The sequence below is a fragment of the Musa acuminata genome, chromosome BXJ1-2 (assembly GCF_036884655.1).
Source record: "Musa acuminata AAA Group cultivar baxijiao chromosome BXJ1-2, Cavendish_Baxijiao_AAA, whole genome shotgun sequence".
Lineage (NCBI taxonomy): Eukaryota > Viridiplantae > Streptophyta > Magnoliopsida > Zingiberales > Musaceae > Musa > Musa acuminata.
In genome coordinates, this window is record NC_088328.1 from 21,001,013 (window position 1) to 21,025,651 (window position 24,639).

Consider the following 24,639-nt stretch of genomic DNA (forward strand, 5'->3'; position numbering starts at 1 on the left):
GATGTAGAATTTTACTTTTTTTTTTATTTTGCATATGCTATGTTATATAATTATATTTGTTAATGAAGTTAGTATATTTATCATTAAATATCTTATACATATAATTTTAAAATATTCTATATGCATACCCACCTAAATAAAGTTATAAAAGCTTATCTTTATTAAGTTATTACTCGCTATAGATCTTATTTTGTAGATAAGATTATTGGTACGCTATCTAAGTGATTGGATAGAAAAGTGAGTATGTGTGACCCATGCATAAGGATGATGACTTGTGGATATTTCTATATATAAAAATTTTAGATGTATTATGTGTGTATTTTTTTTTGTTAGAGTTTATAATTTTGTATATGTCAAAATCATAGTATATAAGAAAATCATATCATTTTATTTAGTAAATTAGCATATTTTACTTTTAACATCACTAACTTGTATGGTATACTTCTAGTGATAGTAGTAATTGAATTAAAAAATGATATCCTACTTAGTCATATATGTAAGATATGTATGGAACTTGAAGTATTATATTTATTCTCTCAAACTATTTTACCATTATAGGATACATGCAAAAATGCCTTTTGAGGTGGTGTAGCATATTACCTAGGTCATTAGGATTGTAATCAATTTTATGTTAGACTAAAGGTTAGGTCATCATTGGGATGATCTTTTTACCTAAGTGGCAATCGAGCGGCTTCAAGAGTGATTAAGTGCTCTTTGAATGTTTGATAGTGTTTTTTACAATGAACTAAACGAGCATCTATAGTCTCAAATTTTGCATTAATTTGAGCTAACAATTATGTAATCTGATCTAAATTCATTATAGGTTGCCCCAGGTTGATGGGCTCATTAGGATAGTAAATAGTTCCATTATGGATAGTCATATTGGTAGAATGTGCACAATATGGGCAATTAGGACAATGCTATGATATTAAACTATATGGAGAGGCTGCTAGCGATTTTTTTGTTCAAATTTTTAGGGATAGTTTTTGACTCATAGAGCTTCAAGTGAGACAAATTTGAGCATATTTGGAGATATCTAGATATGAAAAATAAGTAGATCAATACTAAAAATAAAAACTAAAGATTTCTAAATATAAATGATGATAAAAAGAAGTAAAAATAAGTTGTATAAGAACTAAAAATGATTGGACCAGCTTACCTTGAGACCAAACTGAGACAGAGGGTATATGGCGTAGTGTGTGATAAGTAAAAATAAAGAGTATGGTGAGAGATGATAGAGTTAAAAAGTTTACGAATGACGACTAATAGCAATGATAATGCTAACTTATTTTCCTAACCATAACTTGATTAACTTCGATTAGGTTAAGTAATAATTTAATAAATCAAAACAAACAAGTATAAAATAATTATATAAAAGTAATCAAGTAGGGTTAGAAGGCACAGATGGAAGGATCAAAAATGAAATTTGTCAAGAGCTACTCTTATACCAAATATAATAAAATCATATTATCTAAATTAATACATTACATGAGCTTCAAAGGTAGGAAATATTTCTCTCGTAAACAGTCCTAATACAAATAAAATGATCGAATACTCTTAGCCTTAGTATTGAAATGAGAGCCAAGCGGATGATGCGATTGAGGTGGTGTAGCTTAAGGTAATGGTTGTTGATAGGATCTACATTAATGATGATCGATGATTAATATGGTTACTTATTTTGGTGGTGGCATCACTACTATGATGGCGATGATACTACTATAATGAAGATGAAGAAGGTATCTGATGGGAAGGAGGGAATGACAAGAAGATAGGGAAGAGTCTCTCACTCTTAAGGACTCTCTCCTCACTTAGGCCTCTTACTTAGGGTTCTTGGTAATTATAAGTAGGGGGGAGGGGGAGGAGGTTCATTTGATGAGTAGCATATGCCCCATTCTAGAAAGGAAATATGTCCCTATCCATAGGATAAAGATAAGTATTCATTCATTCTTAGATGAATGCTATGTATATCATTCTAGAAGAGTAATAAGTAGATATCCATAGCATAAGAAGTGTCCACCATTGTCTATGTTATACACCCCCTTTTAATATGTGTCAACCATTTTAGAGATATATAAGATAGAAATATGTGTCCATTTCAATATCCTCTATCACTCATACTTTAAGATAGGTGTATAACATTCCCTTGATGACCGATACAAACCCAAATCCGAAGCCAGTATAAATGTCTCATGCTCAAATCTTACTATAATCTAATAAAAAAATATATGAGTAGTGATATGACAAAAAATGGCGGACCCCACTCCTGACGACGTCGCCCGCACGTGGACAGGCGCGGCACCCCAGGGGAGCAATAAAGGTAACGATCTGTGCCCGGACGTCAGCCTCACTGAGCGCACGGCCCCCTCGGTTGACCCAGCACAGTCGGACGAGACAGAAGCAGGTAACGGTTGAAGCTCGCCCATACCCTGCGATTCCCCGGTCCCCCACGCAACATCCTCGACGATGTCGGACGCCATCAGAGGTACGGCCCTGCCCCGACGGGATGGCACGCCCGGTAATGCCAAGTTCCACTATAAACATCCCCTAGCCGGAGGGACCGGGGGAGGGGACTCACTCAGGCACAAAACACTCAGAGGCTCTTCTTCTGCCTCATTCACAATCCCCTCCAGATCTTTCTCTAACTTGATCGTCGGAGGGGTCGGGCCGAGCTCCCGGCCCGACCTGTGTGCAGGTGCGAGACGGCGTAGCCTCTTCCCGAAGCCGCGACGGAGCTGCCTCTCGACCCGTCGACCCGAACCACCGAGCTCGGTCACTAGGAGACCCCGGGGAGCGCCCCCACCGAGATCCCCGACATCCGGACCCCCGAACCGAGCCGCGACGGCCCCGAGGCCACGGCTAAAAAAGTTACTTACCGTAACAAGTAGAATGGGTCTTTGATAAGCATTTTGACTCATATAGCTATGATGTAGTGATCTAAAACTCTTCATGTCATCTTCGACCATCAAAATAATGTGGTGGTACTCTGATCGTCATCACTTATCTTAATTAATTAGAGTATCAATATTTCTTAAATTCAGGCAAACATAAGTTTTCATAGCATATTTTCTAAAGAATCATTTGTTATTTACACAGAGTATCTAAATTAGTTAGCCATACAAAAAACTATCACTTTTTATAAAAAAAAATATCTTTATCTATTTTTGCTTGATTAGAAAGTATTCTTTAAAAATTAGTTAGCCACCCAATATAGCGACGAGCCAATCGCTAGCCTGTGCATTATTATTGGAAGTAGCACCAAGACCTCTACATGGCACCACCTAGATTATATCGTCCCTTGCAACCCATCGACACCGAATCATAAATCGTGATTTCCACTTGCAGCCAGTAACCCCTCAATAATATCACCCTCCTATTTCACATGCAATGCCATATGTAGCCAAGTCCTACCAACCCAACCCACTTGCAAGGCCTCCCCTTTTTATCATGATTCCTTTCTTCGATGCTGAGCAAACACCACACATCGTAATGTCATTTCACATAGTAGTAAGGATACCTAAAGTAATCGTTGCCTACATTGGCAAGCACCATATGTAGCGCCATTACTTCCCTCAATAGCAATCGCTGCACGCAACACTACCACCTATGAGTTCCTTTGCTACTGCCCATAATAGTAGCTGATGGTAGTAGCACCGTCGCATGTGCAACCACTACTCTCGACAGGGTCGACGACCATAGTAGGCTACCACCCTCCACAATATTGCCGCTATCAATAAGCTACCCACGATAGCCCGTTGACCAAACATGGGTAACATGTCATGCCCGACTCTATTTGCATAAATCAAGGAACCTTGCATCGTTTGTAAGTAAGCGAAAAGATGGACGATATAGGAAAGCAGATTGTTAACACAAATGGATCACTAAAGCATTGTATAATCAAAATCAAATAACACCTTTTCGCAAGTGAATAATGGTAACAAACAAATCTTCTATACTCTTATGATCTAAGATATTTGATTTCAAAATAATAATCATGCTACCATTATGCAAAAAATTACTTTAATTCTAGTAACTAAAATATAATAACCATAGATCAGATCATACTACTATAAGCAATATAATAACCACAGAACAATAATCATTCTACTATTATGCATACTTTTCGATATTATTCAGAAAATTTTTATTTGATCCAATAATACACTTTGTAATCCGATACTTAAGCAATAACAATATAGATCTATTGGATAAACTAGACCTTACTTCTCTTTTCTTCTTATCTTTATCACACATGTTGAGGCCTTAACAGGGAGTTTAGAGTAAATAATTATGAGCATTTTCTATCCAGATGATTTTCTAAAATATCCTACGTAGACTTTCTTTTTATTAGTAAATAATCATAATTATAATTCAATCAAATTTAGAATATATCTTATTTAATTAAATATGATCATGTAATCTAACAAGTATTCTTTAAAAATAAAAAAATATTTTTGTTATCCCTAATTTATACTATTTACATATCACTTAATTATAACTTATTTGGAGGTAGAATGATAAACAATCAGCCAACCTCATACTTAGCTGAAACACACTGACAAAAAGACAGCTGATGCTTCACTTGAGACATGATGAGGTTTCCTAGGTGGGCTTTAATTTGAAGTTTTAGGTCTACTTTAGTTATACAGGCTCGGAGAATGACAAGGATGTTGAATTGGTGGACTTTTGTTGATAAATTTTCGTTGGAAGAGCCTATGAGACTCCAACTATTGATGGCTCTTTATCCTGTTGATATTTTTACTGTTAGATCATTTATGAAACTAATTGATTATAATAATTAAATTTAAATTAATTATAATTCACCCATTAATTCAGGTAAATTTATATCTCTATTAACTTCTAATATGAAACTAAATCGAGATATTATAATTGATGTAATAGATCAAAATACAACTATCACCAGTATTATGATCATGACTCATGATACACATGTTTGAGCTCTATCCGAAATGGATATGATTTTTAGTGAATGACTTTAGCAGCTATCGTGATGCTTTGGTTGTGAAGGTTTGTTAATCTATGATGCCAACTGAATCAACAACATTGTTACTTTTGCCAACTTACTTTGCATTGTAAGATACTACTTTTATGCTCTCATTAAACTATTTATCATATATATTTTTATGTACATATACTCTTATGTATCAGAGGAGTCAACTTTACAAGTTCATAAACTCTTTATTGTATCTGCCTGTACCGCTTGATATGAGTGATATGTATTGATCTAATAAAGGATCAGTAAACATATCATCCTCTATCAAGAAGTATCATCCCGTATCAAACGATAAGGGGTTTATACTAGGTGGTAATGATTGAAATTCAATTGTTATTAATTTGTACTGATCGAATTTCAATAATTATCGATCAACAATTAAGATCACCCTATTTCAAATGGTCATATGAACCATTTGAACCATAGAAAAGGATTTTAAAATATTTTCCTCCCTCTCTCTTTCAACTAATATCACTCTCTTAATTTCTTCAATTCTCTCAAACTCACTCTCATTTCTCTCTTTCATTCTCATATTTTCACTCTCCTAAACTCAACAAAGCTATGATTAAATTAAATTTATGAGGATTAAGAGGATAGTAGCATACAATTGCACTATTAGAAAGAATCAAGTCAAGTGACGAAACACATTCTCAATCACGTTCAATAACCCACTCAATCCAGAGATATTGTATTAATGTGGACAATAGTGTCTCAACTGATGATGGTGACAATGTCGGAGAGTCGATAGTCTTGTCAACAAAATTTGAGGGTGATGCATGAACAGAGGAGCAATATTTTATATATGCCACCCAAGATTCAAATCATATAACTCGATAAGGTATTGATTAAGTTTATATACGAAATGGGAAAGGGAAGATAATGAATGATTTTAAGTAGATATGATAGAACCTACATGATGTAGACATAGAGTAAACTCATCGTATTCACAACTATCATATTATGAAAAATCTTATGGCCAACAACAATATGATGATAATTGGTCATACTTCTTTGAGTAGTAGTACAATGATCAATCTTATAATATAAAACAACATATCAGTGGCGAAAGTAGAAGTTCTGACATTCTCCATACTCGATACTAATACATGACACAATTATACTTGCTTTAAGAGTCACCTTGGACACGTGTGATTCACGACGATTATACTATGATCATCACTACATTGATATACCAATGACATATGATATATATGTATATTATGCCATGAGATTTGGTCTGACAAATATATCAAATTGATATACAAATATATATGATTAATAATGTCGATCCATCAGCCATGGAGTCTTATTATTTTTTTTATTGATAGAACCAAGTATATTTACTGATTGATTATTTGATTCATTTGAATGTTAAAATTTATATTATTAAAAAAAATAATAATTCAAGTTATTTCTTTATAGATAATTCAATATTAACGGAAGGACGATTCGAAACGTACTATAAAGCTACTTCTTAAAACTTAAAAAAGATATGTAACTATTCTTTCTTAATTTAGATTATTTTTACTAAAATTATGTTAAATTTATATTTATTTCTAACTTAAAAATCTTATTATAATTTTTTTTATTTTTTTAAATATTTTTAGAGTTATTTTTTATTTTTAGCATGTGGTTGGTATGCTTGGGTACACCATATCGATCAATGGTCGGTACATTGGTATAAATTGAAATTACAAACCTTATATAAATTCACCAACTTAGTCTTATTTTGGATAGAATAGATGTATTATAGTTCTACTAATTCTTTTATTTGCTAAGAAGCTAAACAAGTTAATTGGAAGTTTGATCTAAAAGAAAGATCAATCATGATTATATGCACAATAGGTTATTTCTTGATTTCATCCTGTAATTAATAATTTAATTAATTTTTTTAAATAACAGTAGACAAGAACAGTGCATATAAGGAGTGATATTATTGAAGTCAAGAAACATAAATTTGTTAAACATGATTAGATGCATAAAAAAGAAAGCTATTAGTGAAGGACAATCTAGGGTTAAAAGATTATTTTCTCTCATTAAATCGGCCCAAGTGACAAGTAAATGGGCTCAAATAAACATTCTAGATGAATCAATCCCACACTCTATTGGGCCTTATAATTTGGGCTTATAATCACTAACAATAAACATCTAAAAATATTTTAATAATAAACAACAAATTAATATACGACTTATCCCAAGTGCATGACTCATTATGACTTATCATTATTACCGTAAGATCTATTTTATTTCTCTCTACTTATCATAGATCGATGATCTGATATCTCATTTGATAAATCCAATAATTAATTAGTCGATTTCCGTTCTCATCGATTATCATTTAAAAAAAATATTTATACCTACAAAAAATTAGTGGATGAAAGCTTAATTACTAACTCATTACAAACATCATAACAGCTCCAGAGAGCTTTATTTGTTGCATGCTATCGGAATGGGCATTGGAACTCTCGTCGTGCAGCAAGCTCAGATTTCCAGTACTCAAAAGCTGGAAACTCTCTCTCTCTCTCTCTCTCTCTTCTCCATGCCCAATTACTCAATCAATTATTAGCAGTACTGTCAAGTCTAAACTTGGCAGCACTCGCCAAATTGCTGATAACAGCCGAGAGTAAATGGCTGGAAAAGCCAACACGGATGCGGTGTTTCAGGCAAAATCCACATGGCCAACACAGAGATGGGAGGATCATGCTCAATAATGGCATTTCCACAGTCTTTCCCCATGGCAGGAAGATGCAAAGGAGGAGAGCCCTTCACATGGCCTCGCCCATTTGAATACTGGCACCGGCCATGTGTGCATGTGGCTTGAGGTAGTGCTGTTGGTGGACTCCTCCCCCTATTATTATTGCACTTCGATGAGGATGAGGTGTCATTAACATGCATATGTTCCCGTGGATTCCACGTAGTTTGTTGTCCCTTAATGCAATCAACTTGAGTCGAAGTGGAGTCGTAGTAGCGTATATCACATCAATGAGAATCGGATTATGATGACGATTATGTTCTTATTTCTGAAATCTGAAATTAGATGAAATGAAATAATCGATTCTGTCAAACTTACCACTGACCAAGTACAAGTGTTGGCAAACACTAGTGGTTTGCTGCTAAGCTCTCTTGGTGCTGAGACCAAGTAGTGAATCCGTCATCTGGTTTGCTGCTTGTCTGCCAATTGTTCCTGGAATGAATGCATCGAGTGTTCTTTATCAATACATAACAAGGTTAACAACTTTTGTGTCAGCCTTCATTCACCATTGCAGTAGGTTCTAAGCATAAAGGAACAAAGATTACTCCAAGTGTGGGAATAATCTCTACTTTACGCCAGCTTAAGACCCCCAAGGCTTTAAATACATCCTCTTCATGTTCGAGTGTCCCAACTTTGGAGCCTTTTTACTCTGCTTGACATCATCTGTTGCAGAAACCGAGATCTCACGAGCTAAGGAATAAAAAGTAAACAGGGAGACAGAGGAGTGATAGTGTCATTTCGTCGAACGACAAAACCCCATCTACTCTCCACCATCTTATAAACTCTTTTCTTCCATGATTCCATCTCTCCTGTCTTCCTCCGTTTGTAGTGTGGGAGCGGACCTTGAACAAAGGCAATGACGCACGGTTAGGGAGAAAGAAAGAGAAGGCAAAATGCAGCAGCCAATTGGCCTTCTCTTGTTTTCCTTCTTCTTCTTCTCCGTGCTGCTCTCCTGCGCTGCCATTTCCAGTGCAGCTGGCGCTACTGCAGACGATGAGATCTCCGCCTTGCTTGCCATCAAGTCGGGCCTGGTTGATCCATTGGATGCTCTCCGTGACTGGAGATCCCCCGCGGATCCTCGAGACTCCATGCACTGCAACTGGACCGGCGTCGGATGCAACTCATTCGGCTCCGTCGAGAAGCTTGACCTCTCGCATATGAACCTCAGCGGGTTGATCGCTGACGACGTCCAGCGCCTCCGCAACCTCACCACCCTCAACCTCTGCTGCAATGCCTTCTCCTCCTCGTTCCCGAAATCGCTTTCCGGCCTCTCGTTGCTCGGGGAACTTGATGTCAGCGCGAACGCCTTCGTCGGCCAATTCCCGTCCGGCCTGGGCTCCTCCCCGGCGTTGACGATCGTAAATGCATCAGGCAACAACTTCGTCGGTCCGCTGCCGGAAGATCTATCCAATGCCACGTCTCTTGAGATCATAGACCTCCGGGGGAGCTTCTTCCAGGGATCGATTCCAACGTCCTACGGGAGCCTCCGTAAGCTCAAGTTCCTGGGACTTTCCGGCAACAACCTCACCGGAAAGATTCCGGTGGAGCTCAGTGAGCTTACATCATTGGAGAAGCTCATAATTGGATACAACGAGCTCGAGGGGAGCATTCCGGCCGAGTTCGGGAACCTCTTCAATCTTCGGTACCTCGACCTGGCCGTCGGGAATCTCGACGGCGCGATCCCGCCGGAACTGGGGAAGCTGCAGCAGCTGACCACTCTGTACTTGTACAAGAACGACTTGGAAGGCGAGATCCCGAAGGAGTTCGGAAACCTGTCGGCCTTGGTGATGCTTGATGTCTCGGACAACCAGATTTCCGGCCCGATACCGCCGGAATTGGCCCAGCTGAAGAATCTACGGCTCCTGAACCTTATGTGCAACAGGCTCAAGGGTCCGGTGCCGCCCGGCTTTGGGGACTTGCGGCGGCTGGAGGTGCTCGAGCTCTGGAACAACTCGCTTACAGGTCCCCTGCCAGCAAATCTTGGACGCAGCTCGTCGTTGCAGTGGCTCGACGCGTCCTCGAATTCGCTGTCGGGCGAGATCCCGAGCAGCCTATGCGATGGCCTCAACCTCACTAAGCTCATTCTCTTCAACAACGCCTTCTCCGGGCCGATCCCAGTCGGCTTGTCGACGTGCTTCTCGTTGGTCCGCGTGAGAATGCAGAACAACAGGCTCAATGGCACCATACCGGGCGGGCTCGGGAAGCTGCCGAAGCTCCAGAGATTGGAGTTAGCGGGCAACGATCTCGAAGGCGAAATTCCAGGCGACATCTCCATGTCAACGTCGCTCTCCTTCGTCGATCTCTCGCACAACCACCTCCAATTGTCTATCCCTTCCAACATCTTCTCCATCCCCACGTTGCAGAGCTTCATGGCGTCCGATAACCTGCTCGTCGGAGGAATCCCAGACCAGTTTCAGGACTGCCCGACGCTGGCCGCGCTCGACTTGTCGAACAACCGCCTCACCGGAGGCATCCCAGCGAGCCTCGCCTCGTGCCAGAGGATCGTCAGCTTGGACTTACATGGCAACAGGATGACCGGGCAGATCCCCGTTGCAATCGCGATGATGCCGGCGCTCGCAATCCTTGACCTGTCGAACAATCTCCTGACGGGCTCTATTCCGGAGAACTTCGGAAGCTCGCCGGCTCTCGAAACCTTGAATTTGTCCTACAACAATCTCTCCGGACCTGTCCCGAGTAATGGGATCCTGAGGACCATCAATCCCGACGAACTCGCCGGCAATTCGGGCCTTTGCGGTGGCGTGCTAGCGCCATGTGACTCGGATGCCGACGTGGGGTGGCCCGAGAGACGAAAGAGTGCTCATCTGACGCACATTGTTGCGGGGTGGATGACGGGGATCTCTGCAGTCCTCGCCTTCTGTATAGTTCTTTTGGGAGCTCAGCATCTCTACAAGAAGTGGTACGTCAACGGCAGCTGCTGCGGAGGGCGGTTCGACGTAGAGAACGGCGAATGGCCGTGGAGGCTGACCGCATTTCAGCGGCTCAGCTTCGCGAGCAGCGACATACTCGCCTGCGTCAAGGAGGCCAACGTGATCGGCATGGGCGCCACCGGGATCGTCTACAAGGCGGAACTGCAGAGACCGCACGCGGCGGTCGCAGTCAAGAAGCTCTGGCGGGCTGGATCGCCCGAGCCCGGAAGCTCGAACCTCAGGGCCGACATTGCCGGAGAAGTAAACGTACTGGGGAAGCTGAGGCACCGCAACATCGTGCGTCTGCTTGGCTACATGCGCAACGACACCGACACCATGATCCTATACGAGTACATGCCGCACGGAAGCCTGTGGGAGGCGCTGCACGGGCCGCAGGCCGGCGGCCGGGTGCTGCCCGACTGGGTGTCGCGGTACAATGTGGCAGTCGGAGTCGCACAGGGCCTCGCGTACCTCCACCATGATTGCCACCCTCCCATCATTCACCGTGACATCAAGTCCAACAACATCTTACTGGACGCCAACCTGGAGGCGAGGATCGCCGACTTCGGCCTCGCCAAAATGATGGCGAGGACGAACGAGACGGTGTCGGTGGTCGCCGGATCTTATGGTTACATCGCTCCAGGCATGCTTGCTCTTACTTCGCTCTGTTCCGACCTCGTCGAAACATCACACATATCAGTCATCTAAATGCTGTTCTTTCCGTGGCAGAGTATGGCTACACCACGAAGGTGGATCAGAAGAGTGACATCTACAGCTTCGGGGTGGTTCTCATGGAGCTCGTCACAGGGAAGAGGCCGATCGAGCCGGAGTTCGGCGAGAGCCAAGACATCGTCGGGTGGGTTCGCGACAACGTGAGGGGCGACCGAGGAGTCGAGGCAGTGCTCGACCCGAGTGTCGGAGGCCAATGCAAGCATGTGCAGGAGGAGATGGTTTTAGTGCTCCGGATCGCAGTGCTGTGCACGGCGAAGCTTCCCAAGGACCGGCCGTCGACGAGGGACGTGCTCACCATGCTCGGCGAGGCGAAGCCCCGGAGAAAAAGCAGCAGCAGCAGTAGCAGTAGCGCAGGTGTAGGAAGCACCGTAGTGGACAAGGATAAGCCTGTCTTCAGTACATCACCGCATTCCGGTTACCTCTAGCCATCAGCACGTAGTGCTTTTCTTACTCATCCTGTAGATTAATGTGATTGCGAGCTTGTATCAGACGTCTGTAAACAAGGTGTTCGACATAATGAGTTCCATCAGAAGGCATCAAGGAATCGGTGTCTCAGATTCTACAGCTATAGGATTGTGCACAACAATTACTGGTTGAAATGATTGCATCTAACACAAAGCTCATCTATCTCGTTTATCGAGGCATCACCAAATTCCAAGCTCTTTTCCCTTGAAATTTGATAGACCTTTGACTTTATTACAGGCTCAGCTATAGTATGCATCTTTTCAGCCACTTCGTATACATCCTTCACTATTTCTATTTGCATTGAATTGGCCACAACAGATCACATTCAAGACAGTAGTGGCTTCTCAACATCTTCAACATGCGGCTGCGGGTCATCCTTGACATCGACCGTAGTGAAATCTTCATTGTTCTTTGCCCATAAGACGACGTAGAGTCCTGCAAACATGAGAACTATTCCTGCCAGGCTGCAAAAGGATTACACTCTACCGTCAATTATTTCTTTGGCACCAACAGGATTGCAAGAAAGATCACTTGCAGAATTGCTAATGGATCCAACCAAGAATCGCTCATACCTTCCAGCAGTAATCATCTGTCTCAAGAGTACAGCTGAAAGAACAACAGTGCTGACTGTTTGAATGGGGCTAAAGATGGCAACCAGAACTGGACCCTTCTTCCTGATACACCATGTCTGGAATGCAACACATACACCCACCAGAACTCCACCCTGCATGTCACAAGAACAAGAATCCTCAATTACAGCTCTCAAAAAGAATGTTAAAGAGTGTCTCACAGAGAATAGCCCAGTACCAGCAGGACAACTCCCACAATTCTTGCAATGCTTAGGGTGGAAGGACCAACACTGATGTTGCCTTCACTTATGATTTGCCACAGTGCAGTGAGAAGGGAGCCCATCACAGAGGTCACTACAACCAGAGATAAAGGTGCTTGGAATTCAACCATAGTTGCAGCCTGCAAGGAACATACAATTTTGTTCTACTCAACTGAAAGGTAACAGGTCTATCGATCTGTATGATGTAACACAAGTCAGATGATGAAGCTACTTACCTGCAAAACAGTGGTGCAAGATAAGAACACAACCCCTGTTAAGAGATAGAAGCAGCCTAGCATCCAGTCACTGTAGATGGCCTTGTCCAATGTAAAGGGCTTGGACAAGAGAGCTGATAGATTAGATGTTAAACTAGGTGATTCAGATGGGGTTTGCAAGAAGCACATGGCCATAGCCCCAGTCAAGCACACCAAGGTTCCCATGATCTTGGCTCTGCTGTACCAGCAACATGCGTCGAACTTCTCAAACCTGCAAGGCCACCCAATCCACTGTAAGAATTCATGCATTGCCTTCAGAATCGTGCATGAGAAAAAAAGGCACTGAAAACTTTACAGAGGATTAGGTACCTGAGGCAGGCTGCAATGATGAAGATGAGGCCAGGAGCCAGGTTAGGCATTGCAGAGGCAATATCTGGAGAAGCTTTCTTGATTCCCACCAATGTCAGAGCTTGGAATATGGTTACCCTGATGAGTTGCAGAAGAATCATCATATGTCAGTAGTTTTGACTCTAACAGACACCAATGCAGAAGCAAGAGCAGAGCTGATGTGAGAAATCGTAAAGGACATGTTTGAACAGTTGAGATACAAAACTAAGCTTAATATTTACTTCTATTTCTTCTTCTTGCTAATTCCCGATGATGCTAACTAAACTAGATAGGGAAGAACACTTACCCTCCTAAGGAGAGCAGAAAGAAATGGGATAACAGAGTAGCACTCAACTTGCGCGGCCACTTCTTCCTGCAAGCATGCAGCAGCTGATCAATACAGGAGACCACTCTGTGTGAGTTTGGCGTCAAGCATGAAAGGATTGAGACTGCAAGCGTACTTCTCGAGAACTACGGCGAAGGGGAGGACGACGACGGCGGTGACCAAGTTTCCGAAGACGACGAGGAACAACGGGTTGACGCCGGCCGCGAAGACGCCGGTCAAGAACACCATATACACTCCATACATGACTTGCGCTCCGAAGTTGCCGGAGACAATGAAGAGCTCCTCCCAAAACCCACCTCTGGATGATTTCAACATCTTTATGATGGGGAAACTCAACGAGCTGGAGAGCTCCTCGTCCTTCTCCTCTTCCCCTTTCTAACACGCACTTCAAGCTTCAACCACCAAACTTCCGGTCTGCAAGTCACTCCGTGCAGATATTGTTCCTTGGGTGGACTACAAGACACCCATGTCTCCACTTTATATAGACTTCCTTACAGTGTTGATGTCTACGATGTGTTCTTATTGGTTGTGCGCCTCCATGGAGTCAACCAAAGGGTTCAACGGAAGCAAAGCATGACCTCCAAAGACGAAGCCTCCCTCGCGCCACTCTACATGGTGGAGATTACGGCGGATAACAGAATATTGTCTTTCTTGGTGCCTTCCCGTCACCTAATTGGAGGAACGAAGTGGGGCGCGACGGAATCCTTTCACGGAGACTGAAGCGGGTGAAGCCGCGGGCGGATCGATTGGTGCATGATGTCGGCCATGCGCGCCGCATGCGGGCACGCTTCCTAGGAATTAGCTGAACCCGCCACGCTTGTGGGTCAAGACTCTGTTGAGTGCACATAAATAGATCGCATTGCGCATCTCTTTCATGTCAATTTCATTTACTTGGCTATCAATAGATGGATTTCACAGATCTATAAAGCATGAATTAAGATTATGTAAGTAAAAGATATACGTTTTTTGTTTTATTTATTGGTAAGGTAAGTCATTTACAATTCTGAATCATGGAAACAACATAGGTATCATGATGGGCTCCAATTCTTGATCTCAACAGCATTCTGAACTCAAACATTGCTTGTACTCTTTCCCTTACGTATTGGATGCAAGTTAAGCCACACTAACTGCTTGATAGTGACCCCTAAGTTCAGCTTAGGAGTGCCTCGGAGCTCAACCATGTCCTCGACAAGTGAAGGTTCCTCAAAAGAGCTGCATCTCAACCACACTATATAGGATATGCAACAAAAATTCATAGGTCAGTGATAGAAAAGGGCGACCCAAAGCACGAGGCTCCTACAAACAGAGTTTTTGATTCCAATAATGAGGCTTTGCAATTCACAAAGAACAAAAAATATGCGTAACGATGATTATTAGAGCACCAGAATCACTCTTTGTGAAGAGTGACAATGTCTCTGTATCCTACAAAAAGCATATGTTACTGGACAATCTCTCTCAACCTTGGGAGAATCCTGATTCAGTTGCAATCATCTCCTATGGAAGCTGATGAAATCCATGTGCAAGAGGATTCAATCTATCAATGAGCACTTAAATATACACTTGTGAAGCAAATTTAGGATTGCGATTTGTCCTAAGATAATTGATCTATCAATAAGCACTTAAATATGCACTTGTGAAGCAAATTTAGGATCACAATTCGTTCTAAGATAATTGATCCATTAGCATAGAGGTAGTCGAGCAACAATCTCTAAACCTTAATTCAATAGCATAGAGAAAATAGTTCAAGAAAAATCATTAATATGTTTGAGCACCCATCTTTTCGTGACTACAAATCCAACTTCGAGATCCAAGCTGAAGTGAGATCAGAAACATTTCACTTCAAAATTTCCAGAATTCATAAAAACCCATTCACTGTCCAAAGAAAAAGAACTCTAGTAAGTTGACAGTAATAATAAATAGATGGAGTCAACTGTGAGGTAATTCCATTTTGCACAAGAAAGCAACAATGTGTAGAGTGCACAAAAATGGAGATTTCCTCCAAACACATTGTAAGAACACAAGCATTTTGCAAGACACCGTACCAGTCAATGGAAACTGAATACATTCTCACTAGAGAGGAAATTTTGTTATAGCTATTCACAAACTCATTCAAATTATGTTATATCTTCCTGTAAATGTTGACTTTGTCACTGGTACTGCTGCCTCCCAGCATTTTATTAGTAATGGTTGCAGCTCCTTGTCCAACAAATTGAGCTGCATGTGAATCTTCTGCAATTTGCAGCGATGAAACAGCCTGTGCAGCCAAAATTTCTGCAGAAATATCTGGTCCTTGACTTGCCTTGTGAAAATGCGGTGATTGAACATCTTCCGTAAATAATTGAGGAGGCAATGGCAATCCAATCCCCCAACTGTTCCACTTCCATGAAGGATTATATGCGTTGGTTCCCAACCCCCATCCATCAATAGAATAATTTGTGAAGCTTTGATAATCCATGGAAATATCAATATTACTTGAATACTCCCAATGGTTATGCTTACTGGTATTGTTTATCATGAAATGACAGGATTCATCGGCATCTTCCCCTCCTAGGACATGAAGAGCGACTGCTTCAGCAATTGAGGCTCCTTCTTCATCCAGCCTTTTCTGTTCTTCTATCTTCTTCTGTTTCTTCTGCTCTAATTCAGATCGTAGAGCAGCAGAAGTTGCAAGTGCTTTCTCTAAGCGCCTCTTTTTCTTCTCAGCCTGCTTCAGACGATCCAGCTCACCCTTGGCCTGCTTCTTTTTTCCTTTCTTCATGGCCGCGCTTACCTGACCACATCTTATTTTCTCCATAACTACTTATACCTCTAATATACTGAATTCAGCTTATCTTCAAATGACTAATATGAGAGGAAATTGATTCTGAAACCAACTCCAGACCTAATAATTCATAAACTTCTCTTCTTGTAAGAAAAATGAAAACTACTTAAGCAGTTAATCCTTTAACCCTACGCCCATTCAGGTCTGAAGGAGTATCTAATTTTGCGAAAAATGCAATCCCAAAAGGATACAACAGGAGAAAGCAGGATAGAGAAATGATTAATTTCTAAGGCATTTCTGATGGCTTTTTTCCCTGACTTCTTGCAGCAGAGATGCTCCCCCATATTAATAACACCAAAATAGCAAAGCACCAACCACAAGTCCTATTGTAAGGATCAAAATACTCGATCACACAGATCTGCATAAAAGCCAAACCATGTGTACATCAGTATCTCAACCCAATTGTTTGCTCCACATGAAAAATATTATATATACATAAGCAGGAGTTATACATGGTAAAAGAATTGCTGTGACATGATGGGCGTAAAACTCTCATCAAAATCCTATCGTGAGAGTGCTCTTAATCAATCAGATACAATAAGGAAACAGATCATCTTATTATTAGAGTATTTGCACCCTACAGCGGGTTCTACACCTCTACTCAATGTTACACCAATTACTTTTTTTCTTGATCTCTATACATAATCCACTAGATGTTTTCCAATGATTTGATATCAAATTTCAGGTCTTTAATCCAATCGGAGTTACTACTATATTCATAGTAACTGTGAGCAAAAGTCAAACTCATGTGCATATCAACAACTCTGGCTCTGTTGTGTTAACACAAAAAATTAAGGAGTTGATTAAAAGTTCAACTTATATGCGCATCATCATGCTCAACAAGTCTAGAAGCCTTATATGGATGATCAAAGAATCCGACATATAGACAAACATGAAAAATGAATGCAGATGGTAATGAGAGTCCTTATATGTTTCAATTACTTGATACATATCATGAAGTGTCTGGTAGGTGTCAACATCTGACATGGACACAACATGCATTTTGAAATTGCTGTGTTTCATAGCTCCAACCCCAAAGGGTACAAGAGCAAGACATTTTGTTAACCAAACATACCACATCATATAGCAAGTGCAGTTTAATGAGAATGAAGAAATGACTTAGAAAATTCTGATATCAATCATTACTCTTTAAAAAAAGCAATAACAAGTAGGAGCAAGTATCTTACCAACTAAGTAAACAGTAAGGCCCCCACATCATATAGTGAGTACAGTTTAATGAGAACGAAGTAATAAGAATTCAGATATCAATTGTCACTCTTGAAGCAAAGAAATACTATGCAAGTGCAAGAATCATACCAGCTAAGTATACAGTAAGGTCCCCACAAATTAGCCAACTCAATTAAGTTCTTAAAACAAATTCAGCATCGTAGATATGAGACCTACATACCTCAGATTCATCATATAAAATCTAAGTATCTTCTCTAAAAAAAAAAAAGATGCAGCAAACATAATGATGCAACAAATGTTTATAACAGGACCTGTAATTCCTAAAGATGGTAAGGTATTTCCATCTCATAATTCAGGATCTCAAGTCCTAACTAGCTAACCGTTAATGCTAACTACAGCTACATCATATGTCTTTAATGAATTCCTCTGTCAGAAAATGCAGGCTGCACTGGTATAGAATACATATTTTTTATAATAATTAACCAAAAGGAGGAAAAAATGCTGCCATCCTTTTTATGTAATAATTCAGGTATACAAAACTAAAGATCCAGTCAAATACTCCCATATTCCCATCGCCGAACTTCCCAAAACCTCCAACTACAGCAGATCTCATACAGCAGATATTACCCATTTTTTTACATACAACTACCAGAATCACCGCCAATCTCTTCGAATTCAGGAGAAAAAGGAGTCCAAAAGAACCCTAATCCTGTCCGAAGTACCATAACGACACTAGATCAATCATACTTGAAATGAACTCCTTTCCTCACAGGATCCAGACCCCTGATTGAACCCCGCAAAATCAGCTCTAATGCTATTTGGACACCCCAAAAGAACTGAAGATATTCCAAATAAAACGAAGATTAGTGCTATACCTGCCGGAATTAAGCAAAAAAGGGAATCAGATACTTGAAATCGCATGGAGTGATCATTGCTGAGGGAAGAGCTCTCTCCGTGGGAGTTCCGATCCGAAATCGACCTAATTTTCCGAGAGCGATTAGATTAGGAACTAATCACATGCAATAGACGTGACAAGACCATGAGAAAGCGATATGAAGGGCAGTATCGTCATTTCATCCACGACGACTGGCGACGGGAAACGGATTGTGGACCCGATACGGTGTTCACTAACTTTCTGCGAGACATGAAAGGTTTGGAGGGGTTACGTTGGGCCCCACAGGTTAGGATTTTATGAAAGACGCGTAGAATGAGTGAACTTATGTGGTATTGATTTTGGGGGATGCGTCTTTAAACTCCGTGAACGGACGCAACGGAACGGTGAACAGAAAACGGAAGCCATGGCGGCGGCTTAAGAGAGAGAGAGAGAGAGAGAGAGAGAGAGGGAGAGGAGGAGGAAGAGGAAGTGGCGGCGCATGTGTACATGTGACCAACAGCGGTCGGAGAAGGCCTACGGCGTCATCGTTCGCATCAACCGCTTCTTCAAGGACGGCATCTGCCACAGCGCCGTCCAGGTCGCGCGTTCTTTCCTTCCTCGTCTTTACCTACGTGTTCTTTCAGTTGATTTCGATCGATGAGTGCAAAATTTTTAGAATGTGAAACATATTGCATTAGGAAAATTTTCCATTGATTTCTCCGAGGAGGGTTTTGATCCAGTGGGTATTGTTTCATCAGGAGGGATGAAGGGAAGAGAGGTCTATTTTCTTATTTTTATTGATTCTTGAGTCGGTTCGGCGGGTGGGCATTGGTTGGAGAGGTAGTCCTTTGTGATTAGACACCGTTTACATGGATCATGGTGATTTGGAAGTAGAATGCGAGATAAATTTATGGGTTTTAATGATGATTTCCGAGGGACGAAGTTGCTAAATTTTACCATGGAAATTTCACGATAAGAAATTATTTTCATCTTCTATTAACTTAATTGGTAGAGTGGTTATTGTTTTGACTGCAAGGAGGAACAGAAACAGATGCCAAGCTTATGGTAGACATGCCCAGAAAGTTCGCTAATAAGTTGTTCCTATTGGAGTATATTATGGAAAGCCATGCCGATATCAAGAAAGTAATTTTGTTTTGGAATACTTTTGTCGTCGATCATTTCATATCCAACTTGTAATGATAATGAAGAGGAGTCGCTGGGACTTCTTAAGGTGTCATTTACTTAAGGGTTAAGGGTCGCGAAGGAAGTTTATCCGGTGCATCCGACTGTAGTTGAGCTGAAGGCACAAAGGATTCCTAGAGGGATGCCCAAAAAAAGAACAAGATTGATGATGTTATTAAGATAGAAGAAGAAAGAAACCCTGCCATTAATAAAGATCACCATACTGGTGCTTGCCAACTATGACAGCCAGAATTTATAACTTATGACAACCAGAAAGATTGATGATGTTGGCCTGGTACAATCACAACTTATGACAACCAGAGATTGGTTAGATAAAGGTGCAAGACTCCACAATTGGACCTCAACGGAATTGTACCCAACCTATGAATAAATTATGTTATTTGAAATCCGATTAACTTAATCAGAATTTATATCAATATTGTGATTTGATAATGCGACCAATAAAAGCATTGAATGTGGATCAACCTCAATCCAATTTATTTATGCTTATATGTCATTAGGCAACTATGCGTTCTATCTTAAACAATTTTTAAATAATATACCTACAATTAGACATTGTTGGGAGTTGGAACTTGATGCAATGATGGAAATCTAGGTGCGAATTAATTATAATGGGAAATTAATGGGTTTTATCTTATTAGGACATTGTCACTTTTAGCTAATCAATCTATTGTTGAATTTGGTCAGCAATGTTTAGGTATTGGATCATATTTGAATTGTTTTGATCCCATCCATTTATAGCTCAAATTGGTACGCTGTGTGATTCATGGGTAAAAGGAAGACCATGCATTCACCTACTAGTTATTTGAGTTTTTTTAATTAAGGACCAATATGATGGATCTTGTTATCAAGATGCATCAATCTGTGTCAACAGATGTTGCAACCACACTAGATTTTCCTCGATGTTTCTGTTTTCTTGTTTATTATCTGTTGACTGTATAACATCTGCTGGCTGAATGTTGTCATCATTTGATTGCTTACACCATGCTGGAGCACTTGGTGATCTTTTTAGTGGTGTAAAATTTCTGAACTAGAAAACAATTGTTTGTGTGCCTTTTCTGTTGTTAAATATCCTCTTATTTTTGGGGTTCCAGCTGCAACAAGTGAAAAATAAGATTATAAATGCTAGCAGAATATCTTATAATGTCATCTTAGGTATGGATCAGGTAATGTTGCTGCTCGTACACAGTGAACATGGTATAGAAATCTCTCCAAAAACACAGGCATGAGGCCATCCACCAGCAATTCAAACCTCCCTGAGAATTCTGAGGATGAATAACCCAAAGATGAACACATCAGCAGCAGCAACAGCAGAGAAATTTTTCATCCGTGCAACTCAACCTCAAGGAAAAGTGAATTAATTTTATTGTAACATTTCAGAATAATTATGTGACATTACTTTCCACCTCTGATCATTTACACTAATGGCTCCAGTGAAAAGAGGTTCTTCAACAAGGTCATTTACTGAGAAATGTGGTATGGCACTAAGTAGCATGGATGTAATTAGTGCTTTTGAATAGCTGCTTTTGGACTTCACCTGTCCTCTCCTTGGTATAAACCAACCCCACATGTGATCATCTTGGACCACTGAAAGTATTGCTAAGGACATCACCATAATTACTAACTGCCAGAATGAAGTTATGATGAGGGTTTTAGGTCATTGATGGTTTCAGAAGCCTAGACTTTCTATTCTATCATCATGCTTATATAGATCATTTAACAGGATCCTGCTAAAATGTGAGCTAGGTTGGTCTATCAGAGGAGTAACAGTTCTTTGGTACTGGTTTTCTGGTGGGGAGACATGTCATTAAAAACTCTCATAATGCTGAAAAAGATGCATACCATTTACTTTCTGCTGATGTTCTCGATTTTGTCTATCATAAGAGATTATGCTTCACCTGGTTGGTAGAGGAGGTACATTATAGATTGTTTATGCACATATAATGACTTTCTGGTTTCTTCGATTGCGTTGGCAATTGTGAGATTGTGTTTTCATCAGGTAAGTATGGAGGAAAAACTTTTTTTTTCTTGTTCCTTTTTTGGAGAAGGTTGTTTCCATGGAAGTTTTATGTGATGTTGGTTATCTTTTTTTAGATTGGATAAGAAATCCATGTCTTCTAGGAACGGCAACAATTGAATACTAACTTGAATGCTTTTTTTTTTTGGTCGTCTGTAGTGAAGTCAATTCAACCTCCACTGCTAGCTTGCTAGTGCTTCACAGTTCAGAGGCACTCCAAGATTTAGTTCATGGCACAAAAATTCAGAGAACAAACAGAATGCAGCCCCAAGCACAAGGTCTGATCACGGGTTTCATGTAAAACTCTTTATCATTGATCATTTACATCACCAACATAACAAAAAGCAAATGCCAAAAGAAAGATGTCTACCTAGAAGAGTTACACACAGAACCCATCATTTGTGATGTGGAAGTCGAGGTAAGGCCCTGAGAAGCATAGAGGTGATGGAGTGCAGTGCAGTGGCTGCTATTCGACTCTTTATTTGTCCTCGCCGTGGTATAAGTCGCCTTCCTCCTGACCTCCTATTCACTGAAGCAGTGGCAAGAACAGCAGTAAATATCTTGCTCATGGTGAGAAATGCTGGCAAGCAGTGCTGCAGGCTTTCAGACTTTGGTGGTTTTTGGGACTCTCTGTATGCTGTCATCTTCAGTTTCAAGCTATATATAGGGATCATACAGTACAACCAGGATCTTTTAAAATATCTGCAAGGCTGGATACTGGTGGTGAGACATGCCAGCAAATTTTCTCCTATTTCTAATTCAATTTGGCTCTGATTCCATACAGAAGGATAACTCTGATTTGTTGTGGCTTCTTCCATTAGTTCAAATATGACAGATGACATTCATGTGTTCATAATTCAGAAAGGTTGGGTCTGCTTGTATTCTGTTGGCAACTCCTGGTTTTATTCATGGATCAGTCGAAGCTGGACTTCGAAAGTGATTAGGTTTGCCTCTGTCTGCAACTACTGCCACTAACAGGAGGCTATGGATACCCATGGAACAAGGTTTTCTAGAGCAGAACATATGATATTTTATTCTTGCAATGAGGCTTCCAGTTTCTGTAGCTCCTTGAGATCATAAAGAAGTAGATTTCTGTCTCCCTACCTTAAATTAATAATTAATTATAAAGCCTTGACTTCTGCAAGCCTATGGCTTTAAAGAAATATGAACAAGATGGAGAGGCTGTAATGGATGGAACTCTCTTCTGAGGATCTTCCAACATGTCACATGCAAATGAACTCGAACTCTGCTGAGAAACAAAGAAGTAAAGAATGATTGATATTATGCTTCAAAACAACAGGCAGTTGAAAGTTTCAAGCCCAATGGTGCATGCACAGAGGTCTATCCACTCTCATTTCTTAATCTGTGTTTTTGTGTGCATGAAGTGTATTAGTAGATTTAATTATCTATTGGAACTTATTCCCATGATGTTATATGCCCATGATGTATTAGTAGATTTAGTTATATGCCCACTCTTTTGTCTTACACATAAGAAGAAGTCACTGGTAGGTAACATGACAAACATAAACCAAATGCAGTATCATTTCTTAAGTGTTTGCAAGCTAACAGCCAGCACTAGATGCTTATCTCGGACTACTATAGTCAGTGCTGGGTGACATGACAAACATCTTTGTCTGGTGAATCAACATTAGCAATGGAATGGATTGATTTGAAGAAAATAAAGCCATGCTAAGAGTAGTACATTTGGGTACCTTCATGGCTGCTTCCTGTAAACATGAACCAAATCCACCATAATTGAAGACCATCTTGTTTGAGATCTCTAAACACAACAAATCAGATCATAATATAGAATATTTACACACAAGTATTAAGAATAAGCAAATCTCACATGAGTGAATCCGAACAACCAATTTGTTAGCCTCTCATCAATCAAATTATGGAGTGTTTTGTCGAAGTTGACCCCAAACTGGAGACAAACCATTGTGTCATGCCTCCCAAACACACACAAACTTGCACTTCTATGCTTTTATTCATCAGAGCCTTTTCTAATTACCTCAAATCTCTTCCTATTTTTATGAAAGCCTACATTATGATTGGAATGAGAAGCGACCATGAAGCATCTCGCTTCGGAGCTGGTGATGCATATATAACCACAACCAGGACTACTCCTCAGAGCAACTGGATCAACTCTCTACAATGGCGAATGTGGGCAATGACTCGAATGCAGAGTCTCTTCTTGGAGAGGGAAGGTCACCCAATTGCCACAAGCATCAGTTAAACAAGTGGGGCTTGATGGGATCATCAATCATACAACGGGTGTTCAGCATTGTCCCCAGCATACCTTCATCAGCAAGGAAGAAGAAGAAAAAGTCTTTCTGCAGACTCATCTCATGCTGATGTTTACAGTTGGTTTATTGGATAATTGGTGATCAAATTCCTCATTGGAGGATCAACTTGAATTCTTATTCGTGTTGAGAGGTCCTTCTTGTAGCTCACCTGTTTTGTGTCGTCTTTTGTGGTCAGTTTGCTATCTCAGCTGTGTTCTACAGAACCAGATCAGTTCAGTTCCATATAACAATTTCCAAGAAAAATAATCGGCATTTGATCTAGTAAATTCAGATATGGTTGCAGATTCTTTGCATCTGCTCTGGCATAGCAACTTTAGTATGTTGATTGGGTGAATCAACTTCACTTCTGGCTAGTGGCTATTGTGATTTCTTTCAATTACTACAAACATCATATGAATCACTCGGTGTGTGTGCCTTTGCCTCTGCATAATCTTAGCAGCAAAACCGCAGAAACTTCCATTTCACCACATCTCAACTTTGTGGTGGTCAAAGCATGTCGACACAATAATGAAGATATCACTTGGGTACTAAAAACATAGATGCTGTCAATCTATTTTAGGATT

General features: G+C 40.6%; 3 protein-coding genes and 1 long non-coding RNA gene across 5 annotated transcripts; 2 read left to right on the top strand and 2 right to left on the bottom strand.

Annotated features, from left to right (window-relative positions):
- The first annotated feature begins 8,410 nt into the window (after positions 1-8,410).
- On the top strand, positions 8,411-11,939 carry LOC135597777 (MDIS1-interacting receptor like kinase 1-like). The gene is made up of 2 exons (XM_065091236.1): positions 8,411-11,333; positions 11,420-11,939. The coding sequence occupies exons 1-2, from the start codon at positions 8,657-8,659 to the stop codon at positions 11,845-11,847; spliced, it is 3,105 nt and encodes a 1,034-aa protein (XP_064947308.1). The 5' UTR covers positions 8,411-8,656; the 3' UTR covers positions 11,848-11,939.
- A 56-nt stretch (positions 11,940-11,995) lies between these two features.
- LOC135597779 (WAT1-related protein At5g47470-like) lies at positions 11,996-14,123 on the bottom strand. The gene is made up of 7 exons (XM_065091242.1): positions 13,780-14,123; positions 13,626-13,691; positions 13,301-13,417; positions 12,953-13,202; positions 12,695-12,856; positions 12,460-12,611; positions 11,996-12,351 (listed from the first exon to the last, which is right to left on the bottom strand). The coding sequence occupies exons 1-7, from the start codon at positions 13,977-13,979 to the stop codon at positions 12,213-12,215; spliced, it is 1,086 nt and encodes a 361-aa protein (XP_064947314.1). The 5' UTR covers positions 13,980-14,123; the 3' UTR covers positions 11,996-12,212.
- A 1,462-nt stretch (positions 14,124-15,585) lies between these two features.
- LOC103971816 (uncharacterized) lies at positions 15,586-16,843 on the bottom strand. The gene is made up of 2 exons (XM_009385948.3): positions 16,677-16,843; positions 15,586-16,495 (listed from the first exon to the last, which is right to left on the bottom strand). Exon 2 carries the CDS (start codon positions 16,456-16,458, stop codon positions 15,784-15,786), a length of 675 nt encoding a protein of 224 aa, XP_009384223.1. The 5' UTR covers positions 16,459-16,495; positions 16,677-16,843; the 3' UTR covers positions 15,586-15,783.
- Positions 16,844-18,918: 2,075 nt separating this feature from the next.
- Positions 18,919-24,350, top strand: LOC135597791 (uncharacterized). Of its 2 annotated transcripts, XR_010481417.1 has the most exons (3): positions 18,919-19,145; positions 21,927-23,106; positions 23,810-24,350. It is a non-coding gene; the product is annotated as an uncharacterized LOC135597791 (long non-coding RNA). The 2 variants fall into 2 exon arrangements; XR_010481416.1 differs by lacking the exon at positions 23,810-24,350 and having other exon boundaries at positions 21,927-23,239.
- Positions 24,351-24,639: the final 289 nt, after the last annotated feature.

Coding starts and splice junctions, on each gene's coding strand:
- LOC103971816 (XM_009385948.3), bottom strand. CDS start 16,458: ATGGAGAAAATAAGATGTGGTCAGGTAAGCGCGGCCATGAAGAAAGGA.
- LOC135597779 (XM_065091242.1), bottom strand. CDS start 13,979: ATGTTGAAATCATCCAGAGGTGGGTTTTGGGAGGAGCTCTTCATTGTC. Junction 13,418..13,625: donor TTTCTGCTCTCCTTAGGAGG/GTAAGTGTTCTT, acceptor GCAACTCATCAG/GGTAACCATATTCCAAGCTC. Junction 12,612..12,694: donor TTGTGGGAGTTGTCCTGCTG/GTACTGGGCTAT, acceptor TGTGACATGCAG/GGTGGAGTTCTGGTGGGTGT.
- LOC135597777 (XM_065091236.1), top strand. CDS start 8,657: ATGCAGCAGCCAATTGGCCTTCTCTTGTTTTCCTTCTTCTTCTTCTCC. Junction 11,334..11,419: donor TTATGGTTACATCGCTCCAG/GCATGCTTGCTC, acceptor TTTCCGTGGCAG/AGTATGGCTACACCACGAAG.